General features: G+C 35.9%; 1 protein-coding gene across 9 annotated transcripts in view; it reads left to right on the forward strand.

Annotated features, from left to right (window-relative positions):
• PTBP2 (polypyrimidine tract binding protein 2) overlaps positions 1 to 12,296 on the forward strand; it is a 44,825-nt gene that overhangs the window by 13,808 nt on the left and 18,721 nt on the right. For 7 of the 9 annotated variants that reach the window (XM_040072740.1, XM_040072742.1, XM_040072746.1 and 4 more), the window contains 2 exons: positions 85 to 160; positions 11,808 to 11,980. In XM_040072740.1, coding sequence (XP_039928674.1) covers positions 85 to 160; positions 11,808 to 11,980 — 249 coding nt within the window. The remainder of the gene's footprint in view (positions 1 to 84; positions 161 to 11,807; positions 11,981 to 12,296) is intronic. The other 2 variants (XM_040072749.1, XM_040072747.1) reach the window with 1 other exon arrangement.

The raw sequence follows: 12,296 nt of genomic DNA on the forward strand, positions 1-12,296 counted from the left end.
GCACTTATCTGAAAAGAGGAAGTATCATCTTTAAAAATCACAAAATAGAGGAAAAAAAATCTCTTACTGTCTCTTTCTTTTTAGAGAGGATCTGACGAACTTCTTTCAGGCAGTGTACTCAGTAGCCCGAACTCTAACATGAGCAGCATGGTAGTTACTGGTAAGTGATGCCCTTTCAAAGGAGAAATCTATACTTTATACTTGGACTCATTTCCTGTTTACAAGGGGAGAACACCAAAACAAGAATCCGTTATGCTATAGAGGGATAAACTGTTGGCTTGTATTAGAATGTAGTGACTTTGTATTTCCTACAAACCTTGGGTGTCTGAGGAGAATAATCCCACAGAACAGGCAACTTTCAGATGTCTGCGCACTAAATTGTGGGTGGGTGATGGGATGAAAAATTAACAGTTTTCTTGTACAGCTACCTTTAAAGTAAGAAATCTCCACCTCTAGGCAAAGGTAAACAGCCCAACTATTCCTGTGTGACGTCAGCTTCTTTGCACATGGACATCCGCAAGTCTGGGCATTACAGGGAAGACCACTGTCCCAGTTTCACAATACAGTGTGGATTCAGGAAAAGAGAGTTCTGGTTCGCTGCTGAAGCAGGAAGCTTCACTTTGCTCCTTCAGTTTGAGATTGCAGTGATAGAATCTCAGAATATCAGTGCAAAGTGACGGTGGCTGTTCTTGAATCAGTTTTCTGGTGATGCTAGATAGAAAGTGGCTCACACTAAAATGCCTTCTATTGCAGTTGATGCTAATGTTGAGTGTGCATTCAGTTCCCTTGGAAGGCTCATTTCAGAGGTCTTGCTTTTTCTCTTTTTTCTTTTCTACCATACAATTTTTGGGGGTTTTCTCTCTCTTTCTCTCTTTTTTTTTTCTTTTTTCCCCACCTTAGAGATGTTGAGGAGTTGATTCATGGCATCAGAGGGTTGCTGCACTTTCCAGTCAGTTGCCTGGTTCACTGTTCTACTGTGCCTGATTCTCTGTATTCATGGGGTCAGCAGTATAATCACTGATGTTAATAGTAGACTCTTTCCGTTTTAATTTATTAGTAAGAGATTGGGATTCAGGGTGCAATTTCATGTCACAATGAGGGTGCTGTGGTGACAGCTCTTGCCAGAATGGGTAGCCCTGTGCTTTCTCATCCTATATCTTTAGCACAAGCAGAAAAACTCCAAATCCACATGTTTCTGCTACACTCTCTTCTGTTGAAGTGCTGATTCACTTGCAGAGTAAGTTAATGCATCTTTGAACTATTTTAACAAAATAAAGTAGTTTATCCTTGAAGCTGCTTACTGATCAGTCATGGGTTTGCACAGTTGCAGACACAGTGCAGTGTTGAGTGGAGGAATGTGGCAGCAGAGGAAAACCACTTCCACTGGCAGTTCTCTAACTGAAGGTGAAGAGATGGTCGTACTTTGGAATAAGTCAGAAGTGCAGTGTAGTGCATTCATAGCCATTCTGGAACCCCAGAACATTAGTTTCTCTTCCCTGTTTTTCTTACTTCCTTCTGGTTGTGAAAGATGTCCCTCTTGTTTTCATTTTCTTGATGTCTTCTCCAGTCCTGCATATTAATTAGTGCTTCATTAGTTTGCTTTCCTTAAACAAGAAACTACTACGGAAAGGAGTTGTGTGCGTGTGGGTTTGGGTGTCGGCAGTGAGCATTAAGGACCAGGTCCTAAATGTTACCCGATTTTCTGTATATTTTTGGAGGATATATAGATAAAACTTTAGTTCCAGGATATTAAATGCAAGTTAATCCATCAAAGAAAAAAAGAAGTAAAGGAAAAAAAAATGAAATAAGAATTATAATGTTGAGGTTTCAGAAGAAGAAATACGCAAGCTTGTCTAAGCAGCCCTTACATAGAAATTCTTCTTGAAAACTTCTGAAATGGAAAAGCGTGTTTTGATCTCATTAGGTTGATGTATGGAATGGAAGTTTCATGTATTTAATAGAGATGTTGCTTCCCATTTTGTTTTTATTTCCACCCTCTTTAAGCTGACTAAGGGTTTGGATTTTAATTTTGGGAGTTTCTTTGGTGTGTGTGAGCGGTTTTTTGGCTTTTTGTTTGGGTTTCTTTGGCATCCATAACCATAAATGGCTACTCAAGAAACTATCTCATTAGCACCAGAGGTTAGAGTAGTGTGGCTGGTCTGACTCCTGTAGTATCAGATGCCTGCTATTAAAAGCTTCACATAAATTCTGTTAATATGTAAATAAGGTTGGTGGAAAAGTAATCCCAAACAAACAAAAACCCATGATCTGAATGCAGTGCTGTAATTCAAGTCATTCTCTATAGCAGTCAGTGAAAAGAGGTCTAGTTTGTTTGAGTTTTCTATTTTTTCAACTTTTTCTTGGTATTGTACTCAAATTTCATTCTGCCTGCTTTTGAGTAGCACGAAACCCCCTGTAGAGAAGGATAAATCCACTGTTCAGCTTCTGAATATATCCTCTCTTAGCTGTCTTGTTTACTGTGGATCAGGAAGTACTTTTTCCAGACTTACACAGTTTAAAATTTCAGATTGTAAACTCAGAAGTAGGTGCATGTGGAATGGAAACTTGTGTGTTGATTTTTCTGTAACCATAACCTGAAGCCAAATGAGTTCAAGTATTCTTTCTGTCTCAATTGATGTCCTCCTTTTGCTTCGGTTCTGCTATTACTTTTTCTCTTCAGAAGAGTTTAAAACTTCAGTAAATTAAACAATTTTTTTTTTCTGTAACCATAGTGCAGTAGTGATGAATCTTTCCCAAATTTTCTAGGGCTTCAGGGAACCTGTGATCATTTATTAAGTCTCTTGTAAATGAGACATGTTGTAGGTATCTGCTCATGTAAAAAAAATACTTGTTCTTGCCCTTTCATTCTTAGAGTTGGGAAGTCATGATATTATGAGACTTGGCCATTGTTTTCTGGAGAATATAGAAACCTATTCTGCTTTTGACTATAATGTTTCCAATATCTGATCCTGTGATATTTTTCTAAGTAGATAGCTAGGAGAACAGAAGAAAGAGTTGGTTTGTCCTTGTAATCCTCTGAGCCTTTTATAGGTGAAAGTGTATGCAGTCAAAAAAGCAGTTGTCAATAGCAGTGCCTTAGCAGGCCTAAACTTTGAACAAAATCTTGTCAATCATAGCCTTATTTCTTTCTCTGCTGTAGAAATATTAACCTAACCCAAAACACCTAAGTTGTCAAAAAACCTGCCTTTTCTTGGATGGAAGGGGATTTGGTGGAACTGAGGGCTGTGTCATTATGGGTGAGACCGAAGATGATTTTTTAAAAATGAACATCCTACCTTTTTATCATGGGAACAGTTCCGTTAGTGTGGGGTTTTTTGTATTCAGCTGCCATTCAGTGAGGCTACTGTAGTACTTTAATGCTTTTATGAATACTCTTTCTCTAATCTTCTCTCCTAGTCAAAGGCATGAAAGAGAAGTGGTTTTTCTGCCCTATAGGGAGTCTTGCAGATGAATCCTTTCCATTTTTTTGTGAAAGAAACTTGTGAAATTGGTGAACAAATGTTTGATTTGCATTCTTACTGATAGTTTGAATCGCTAGTAATTTTCTAAAAAAGGCTAGCATGTTGGACATGGCTCAAAATACAAAGCCTGATCCTTGGGCATTTTCTAAACAGTTTTGTCATCTGTATCCATCCTCCAGACTGTGTAGGCGACAGTGTGTTATATTAAGTACAGGTGAAGTTATTGTTTTAGGTACTTTCAGTGTCTTTTGTAAAAGACCAGTCTTAACAGAAATCTGGACTTGGATTAAGATGACTTTTACCTCTTAATTCTGAACCCAGTTTTGGGAAAATTCAGTTACTGTCATTGTTGAGGAATTTCATTTCAGGTAAGCATTTATATATAAATATACAAGGTTGAATTTTGTTCCTGAACTAGGTTGAACAGTATGGCAGAACATTATTCTGTGAACATTAAGGGAAGGATCCCATCCACTAGATTAGAATTTGTAGCAAGGGAGAACAGCTTGTAAAGTACAAGATCAGCAAATATCTAAGCTTTTTTAAGAAGTTCTTTTTTTATGTTTCACATGTAAGTTTCTGACGTTTTTAACACCAGCTGATATGAGTATATTAAAGTTGTATTGTCAGAACCACAGGCCTTTTACTACTGCTTAAACTACTGCTAGTTTTCCTTCAGCTTTTTGAAAATACTGTCAAAGTCTATTCTTATTTTCTGCCATGATTCTGCTTTCTTTGGAGAGCATAATCTTCTCATAAATATCTGTGAGTTTTGTTTTTTTTTGTGTTGGTGCACAATGACTAGAAAGGTTCTTTAGGTAAACTAAAATATGATTTGGTAACAGGATTCGTAGAAACCAGAGCTGAAACCAGGATCTTTAAATATTGCTGATTCTGACATTCCTAATGATTTTGAAAATATTAGTAAGGCAGATTGCAAATGATTGTACATAAATGATTTTTTTACCTTTCAGTTCAGTAAAGACATAGCTGCAGTTTTTTATTCTGCAGATTTTGAATGCAAGAAAAATTACCTTAAAAACTGGAAAAGGTGGTTCCTCTGTAAAGGGGTTACTTTTATGCTGAACTTCTTGTGAGGCTTTTGTTGTTCAAGATGGAGGATTGCTTAATGGAAGTTGTAGGATGAGTTCTCTGTATGAAGATGCTCGTGCCATGAACTCCATTGATGAAATCCACACACGAAAAAAGTAAAATTTTTAAGGGATGTAGGTAAAAAGTGAAAGATATTGGTTGAAGTTATATGAAAATTGGCTTGTCGAAGTTGAGAAGAATTGGCAGGTTTTCTTGTTACAGCTGCCCTCAATTTCGTTGTTCACATTTGTGTGTTAAAGATCAGCAGAAACATTCCAAAATCATTTTGCAGCTGAGCTCATCCTGGAGCTTTGAATGATACTGTTGATCTTGTTTTTATTTAATTTATTTAATTAGCAGGGAATGTTAGGAGTGACTTTGGTAGGTAATATTAACAGAGTACTTAGCACTGAGGCATACAAGGTAATAATATTTCAAGTGGTGTATTTAACTTGGGCTGTAAACATAGATGTGCCATAGATGTGTCATTTTTGCTAGCACATTAAGTAAAATTGGTTATTAGTTAAAATTAATGATGCTTAAACATAGGTGACTTACTTCTGAAGTTTGCAAATTGATTACAATTAATAATAATTGGAAAGATTTTAAGAAGTACGTTACATGTGATTGGAAAGATTTTAAGAAGTACATTACATGGGATTGGAAAGTATAGTAATTTAATAATACTGTATACTTTACGTATTTCTAGAGATATGCAGATTTAGAAACTTAGAAATATAAAAAAGTCTTAGGATGGGAGAAATAAAATGTGGCTATTTTTATTATTAATTTAGGTAATTTCTGTGTGCATTGCTATGCCGTGGTAACTTGTTGTTCTGCTTCAGTTGGATTTCACTCTAGCGTGTGGTATTTTTACATATTTTTAAGGACTAAATTGAAGTGCATCAGTTTTAGAGTGCAACATTTAACAGCCACTATACTGTAAATGTTATCATACTTGCTTAGAAAACTCAGCCTTCAGTGCATTTTGAAATAGGTGCAGTCTATGTGCAGATGTGCCAGTTAATAGCTGTAGTCTTTTCTGTTTCACTATGTTTACTTATTTAAGCTCAAACTCCTCTTAAGCAATGGTCTTTGTAGTGTGAGGTAGTTTTAATATTGGTTGGTCAAGAATTTCATATGCACGTGGCCTGCGTCTGTGATAAACAGCAAAAAATCCCTAATAACAAAAGTGTAATTAACACTGACCATGTAACCTAACCTTCAAGGTTAACAAATGTGGACTTCAGATAACTCCATATTCTGTGTGTTTTTATTGTATTTTTGAGTGTAGTATCTCCTTTTCTTGTTCTTTCAAACATTTTGAATTCCAGATTTTATGCTTAAGTTGAGCTTTTGAAGATCTACATACTAAAGCAAAGGTCCTGTTTATTTGCTTTGGAGAGCATGGGAGAGGTCACTGGATCAGACAACAGCTCTCTTCCTACATTTCATCACTTACTTCAGAGTAGGGTGCATATAGGAAAACTTTCTTTAAGAAAAGAGCTTTCCAGAAATGAAACCACAGTGGTCTCTGTTACACAATTCGTGATTGTCTGCAATTTGTTGCTGGTTGGTTGAGGCAGATGATCGTGTTCAATAGCCAGTGCAACATTTTAATATTTCTGTCTGGTCATAATCCACGACTGTAAACTAGATATCTTCAATTGCATTGCCCTTTTCTTAGTCACTTATTTCCTGTCTGGGGTATATGTCCTATAATATTAAATTACATATATTTAGCCAAGGTAAAACAGGAAGTGCTTTCTGCATAGAACAGAACTGAATACTACTGCTATTAAGCTTCTTGTCTTTAGTGTGTATGAGCCGAAAGTTCCTTTTTTTTTTTAAATTGATTGGTGTGTACTGGCAGTTGTGAAACAGTGATTTCTGCAGAAAGGATGTTTATTCATACATTATTTCACTACTGCAGATACACAGGGATTTATAGCCAGTGTCTTGTACTCATTTTTACATTTTTTCCAGGAACTAATGGGTGAAAGCAACTTTATATTGTATCCAAAATTTTTTATCTGTGCCCACTTAGTTACATTTCTGTATTAGGAGATTGTGTGCTTATGAAAAAAGTTTATTGTGCAGAAAAACTATGCATCTTATATAAAGGTCTCCGAACTCTTAGGTCAGATTTATATATTTCTCAAAAAAAAAAAAGAAAAACTGCAGAGAAAAGCTCCTCTAGGATCAGATTTTATTAAAATATGTTTTCAAAAACAATTATTATCAGGAAGTAAGCTATTCATTCTTTACTAGGAGTTATGCTGAACTTGAACAGTTGTTCTGCAAAAACTGCTTGGTTGCATTGAATATTCATAGCTTGAAAGATTGAATAACTTGGATTTGCAGTATACCTTGTATATACTGCAGTTCATTTTGTTGCTTTTTTTATATAGGTTCCTATTTTTTACTTTAATAAAATAGGAGTTTCTAACTGAAAATGTCAGAACCTGTTGCTCAGATTATGACCATTTAAAGGCTTTGTCAACCTGTAAGCATTCAATTTGAACAAGTTGTTTTATGCTGAATTGAAGGAACTATGTGCAACAGGCCTTATGTATTTAAATTGTAGTATACTACTTGGATGTGAGAATAATGCTTTGAATAGCATTAGTAAAGGTGAGATCTTATTTAGAAGTAGTTGCCTGATGTCACATGGAAACTGAATTTTTCATGTCCTTGGTGGAGACATGCACAGGACTTAGATGAGTGCTATGGTTGTTACAGAATGTGGGGTTTTACAGTAGTCTGAATTGAATATAACCATTCCTGTGTTCAGTGGAACTTGGCAGTGCAGGTTTAGTGGTTGGACTCAATCTTAAAGGTCTTCTCCAACCTAAATGTGTCTATGATTCAGGGCTAGGTTTCTATTTCTTGGGATTTATATATTTTTTAAACTATATATTTGCATCTATAACTTGATAAATGAGCTAACACTGTCTTTTAGTCATTCTGCCAGTGCTTTTTAAAACTTTTCCCGCCAATTTAAATATTATAGCCTGCTGTTTTCAGTGCATATTTATATTTGTTAAAGTGTTAGCTGCAAGGCATTTGAATTGCTTCAGAATTTTCAAGTGCAGTGAAATCCAAACTACCTCATGAAACAGCTACTTGCCAGTAAGTCTTCAGTTTAACGGCAGTTTCAGCAGTAGTTTTTAGTCAGCTTATGAGATCTCCTCCAACATCCCTTGGCCTCCCGCTCACCCCCCGCCAGTTTTCAGCAAAAAAACCCCCCCAAATTTTGTTTGAAATGCTGTATGAGGAAGGCTCTTTCAGGTTGTTGTTACTTAGGTGTAGATTCTATTTCTACCAAAAGATCATGTTATTCCTCTGGTACCTTGCTCCCCTTGACTTAGCTTTTAAGCTTTATGAACACTGATTCTGCTAATAAAACTTGTTAGAGAATGAGGTTGTTGTTTTAACAGTAGTTAAATTCACCTTTCAATGGCTCTGAACAAGTTGTGTTCTTGTGTTGTAAATGTGGTTTTCTATTCCCAAGTGCAATTTAATGATGCGTCTTCAGCTGAGAAGTACCATTTATAATGACAAATAAGAGACTACAGTTAGAGGGGTTTCATATAGTGCCAGAATCTCTCAATAACTCTCCTAAAAGCTAAATTTCATTTGTTCCACAAATGTCATGAAAAGTTCACTTGTGTATGTGCTTGCATATTTAGTTTATGATACACACTTCGTTACTCAAATAGGAAATTACTGTTAGGTGATGCTGAATGGATAACCAGAAGTAGAAAAAGTACATATTCTCTTTGCATTCAGCAGCTGATGTGTTCATTTTTTCTGTCTTCCAAAATCCATTGTTAAATCTTTCGGCATAGTTTTTACTTTAGGAAGATGGGCTTCATTTTTTATTGATTAGTACCAGTTTGGCTTTCATTGAACAAGAGATGCCTTTGCCTGTAAGTTCCAAACAGCTTTTGTCATTGTTAATTGCCCTACTGCTAAAAATTCCTTTTGTGCAATTCCATAGCCTTGAGAATTCTTGTTGCCAATCCCCCTTTCCTGTCCCTCCTGCCTCCTGTTTTCTGATTGCCCTATCTTCTTTCACACCTAATTCTGTATTTTTTGTATGTATTATTGTAATGCATTTATCTGCTTTTTTACATAAATGTTTTTGCACAGACACTTGTCTACATAGGTTTTTTTTACAGTAAGTAAAAAAAATTTAAAGTATAGCATAGTTGAGGTTTAAGACAGTGTAAAAAATAAAATTGTGTGTATACCTGAATTAAGCTAAAGCTCTTAATTGCTTTATAGGAAAAGATACATACAATTAGTACAGCAAAATACTACTTTTAAGCTTGTTCTTTAAACTTACTGCAGCAAAAGTTGAAAAACGGTAAAATGCCAGTATTAGGTAGCAATGCTAATAGGTGCAAAATCAATTGGTGTCCTGGCTTAGGGCAGATGTGGGAGAAAATCCCTGAATGGGATCCCTCTGGGGAGCAAACCCCCCAACTGATCTGTGAAAGAGCTTCCTTGGAGAAAAGTGGAAAAAACTTTTTTACTTAACAAACAAAGTGTTCATGAGTACAAAGAATAATATGAAACAATAAAACCTCTCATTCTGGAGTGAGATGGCAAATTGAGAAAGTTCTTGCTGTGGGTGGAGCTCAGCTCTCTCTCAGTCTCTCCTCAGTCCCAGTCCCTCCGGCGCTGCTGGAAAATGCTGAGGTCCAGGCCCCGGTGGGCCACAGGTGCAAACCCAATCCACCAGTGCTCCTGGGTTTTTTCAGTCCAGGGCAGGTTTAAACAGTCCCAAGAAAAAGTAAAAAAAAACATTTTACGGAACTTCTCTGCCTTGCTAGCTGAAACTGACTAAAAGCAAGAAGATCTCTGTCCTGCAGTCTCTCCAAGCCTCAGCCAAACATGCGCTCTGGAGAAGAACGTGGAGGAGTCAGACAGTTTTCCCAAAACAAACTCCATGCTTCTTCTTGCTCCCCTTTGCTCCCAGAACCAGTCTTAAACTCACAGAACTCAATATACAGCACTAACAGAACAGACAGTTGGGGATACAAGCATCATAAAGTCAATTTATGATTGACTAGGAAAATTGGGTAATACAGTAATTACTAAATTATTGTCTTAAGTAATTATTAAAGCAACATTTAATATACATATATGTGAGTGATTATATACTGGCCTGTGATTCTTTTACTAGAAATGTTGGGATTACCTAAAGCCTAATGTAAATAAGAGCTTTAGTGCAACAAAAAATAAATTCTTGGACAGTATGCTGTTGAAAGGTTAATATGTCAAAGTTGTCTGTTGAAAACCACAGAAAAGACAAAACATCTCTGTCAGTACTGATCTGAGCAGTCATGGTGGATATTTTTCTCTTGGTATTAAAAAAATGGGGGGTTTCTTAATTTCAGAAAATCCTTTCATTTGAAAACTTTTTCACATTCTCATTTCTGACTGGTAATGTTTCATACTTTTTGAAACTTGTAATGAATTGAAATTACTCAGAAAACGGAAGAATGAAGGGCATTGGACATGTAGTTTCAGTATCACCATAATTCTTTTATCCTTTGCAAGCTTGTTAATGTTTTGTGTGTAATGTCCAGCCGATCACACTTCACCTTGTTTCTTCTGTTTTTTATTTTTGTAGAGATTTAAATTGAGAACTAGGGAAGACTATTGTGTGATGAGCTTCAGGTTAAAAATAAAGTATTTTTTCACAAACTTTTGCTGTATCTTTGAGATAGTTTTATAATGTATAATTTTGAACTGGTGCAATCTGGCTACCTGGAAGCTCAGTCCCACCATGTTTGCCAAAATGGTACAGGTTAGAGTCCTATGTAGAGTTCAGATCCTAGTTCAGTGTGTATTTTTTCAAATTTTGCTCTTCTGTGTTCCACCAAAATTTGTCTTTTCTCTGCAGCGGACCAAAATAAAATACCTGTTGTTTCAGGGATTCTAGTAATGACAGTTGGAGATACTGATAGCTGAATTTTGACTAATCTTGAATGTTGTTAGGTTTTTGTTGTTTTGTCTGATGTAGTGAGGTGGAAAACACTTCGTGTTCTTCAGTGCAAGAACTTTTTTAAAGATTAGTCATGGAAATTTTTTTAGAGGAGGGTTGGTGGTAGTGTACAGGGTGTGGGTATAGAGTTACTGCACAACATGCCTCTAAGGCATACAGGTTTTAACTAATAGGATATTTCAAATTTTATATTTAGATAAGTCTAAATATCTTGCTTTTTTGGTAGAAGAAAGGGAAGTCTTATCACTTGTTTCACTAATATATAGATGCATGCTGATTTCCAGCACTGATTAATTCATTAATGTAGTATCTTAGGACAGTGTTGTTCTTTAGCTCTTGACTCTGATGTAAACTCCACTGTCGTATTTTTAACCAAAGTAAATAAATTTTTCCTGGCCTTCTTTAAAAAGCAAGATTTCTTCCATCCAACTGGTTAGCTCAAGCAAAGGGAACTCAAGTTGGAATTTTGCTGTAATTCTTCACAAGAATTCTGGAGAATATTCGAAATAGTCTTTCTGGTGTTTTGTGCATAGATGCTAATGCTTCCCTGATTCTATTAGGGAAATTTGTCTGCATCTTCCCCCACCTGCGTCTGTGCTGGCTACATCGTGTTTATTAGTTGGTTTTTCCTTTTCTGTGAGTGAGCTCATAGTTCGTAATGGACATTTTTCTACTTTGTCCTTAAATTGGTGGTTTCATCAACCATTTGTGATTGCAGTTCTCTGGGTCATCCCCTTTCTCTGCTCTGATCTTTCCCAGCATTAATGGTGCTTTTCTACTTTTTGTGTCCAGTTCCACGGTGCAAGCAGTTCTTAAAGAAACCTTGTGGTTTATTAATGGTTCACCACTATTTTATTTCTTTCAAAGGACTTCTGGATAGCCACTAACTGTTTTTTATTTTAATGCATGTTGGAGTTCTTATGTGAGCCCTTGTTAGAATAATTAGCAAGTTATTCCATGTTAGTATATGAGATGCTTTGAGCTGTAAAGGATTAGCTGTAGTCTTTGTCAGAGTACTAAGTCTTGAACAGTCTGCCTTTCATGAAACTAGCTTTTGTCTCTGCAGAACTTGTTCTGAGCCCTTGAATTTAACTTAAACCAAATGAGGTGATGGCTCACTTGAAATAATTTCAAGTTTATAATTAAAAGCATTTTAAATAAAGCATTAATAATATCAGTAAACTTTTCGAATGAAGTCTGAATATGTCTTTCAGCCAATGGTAATGACAACAAGAAATTCAAAGGTGATGATAAAATGGATGGGGCTCCTTCTCGTGTTCTTCATATCAGGAAATTGCCTGGGGAAGTGACAGAAACAGAAGTTATTGCTTTAGGTTTACCTTTTGGTAAAGTAACCAACATCCTGATGCTGAAAGGGAAAAACCAGGTAATTTGTTGCTTTCCATTTTTAATATGCTTACTGTCTGATTTCAAAATACACTGTTAAAATGGCTATTGAAGTAAGTCATAAAGCAGTAAGTATTAAAAAAAAAAAAAAAAAGAGCTTTTGTTCCTTTATTTGTTTTTATGAATTTATGCCATCTTTTAGTAAATTTTTTGGGGAAACAGGATGGTTGGCAGCTACATGAAGCAAATAATTAGCTGGAAGATAAATATTTATTCTTGCAGCTTCACAGGTTAATTTTTGGAGATGAAGTAGCTTAGCAAATAAAGTTGGAATGACATTTTCTGAAGAGTGGTAT

The sequence above is a fragment of the Hirundo rustica genome, chromosome 9 (assembly GCF_015227805.2).
Source record: "Hirundo rustica isolate bHirRus1 chromosome 9, bHirRus1.pri.v3, whole genome shotgun sequence".
Taxonomy (NCBI): Eukaryota; Metazoa; Chordata; class Aves; order Passeriformes; family Hirundinidae; genus Hirundo; species Hirundo rustica.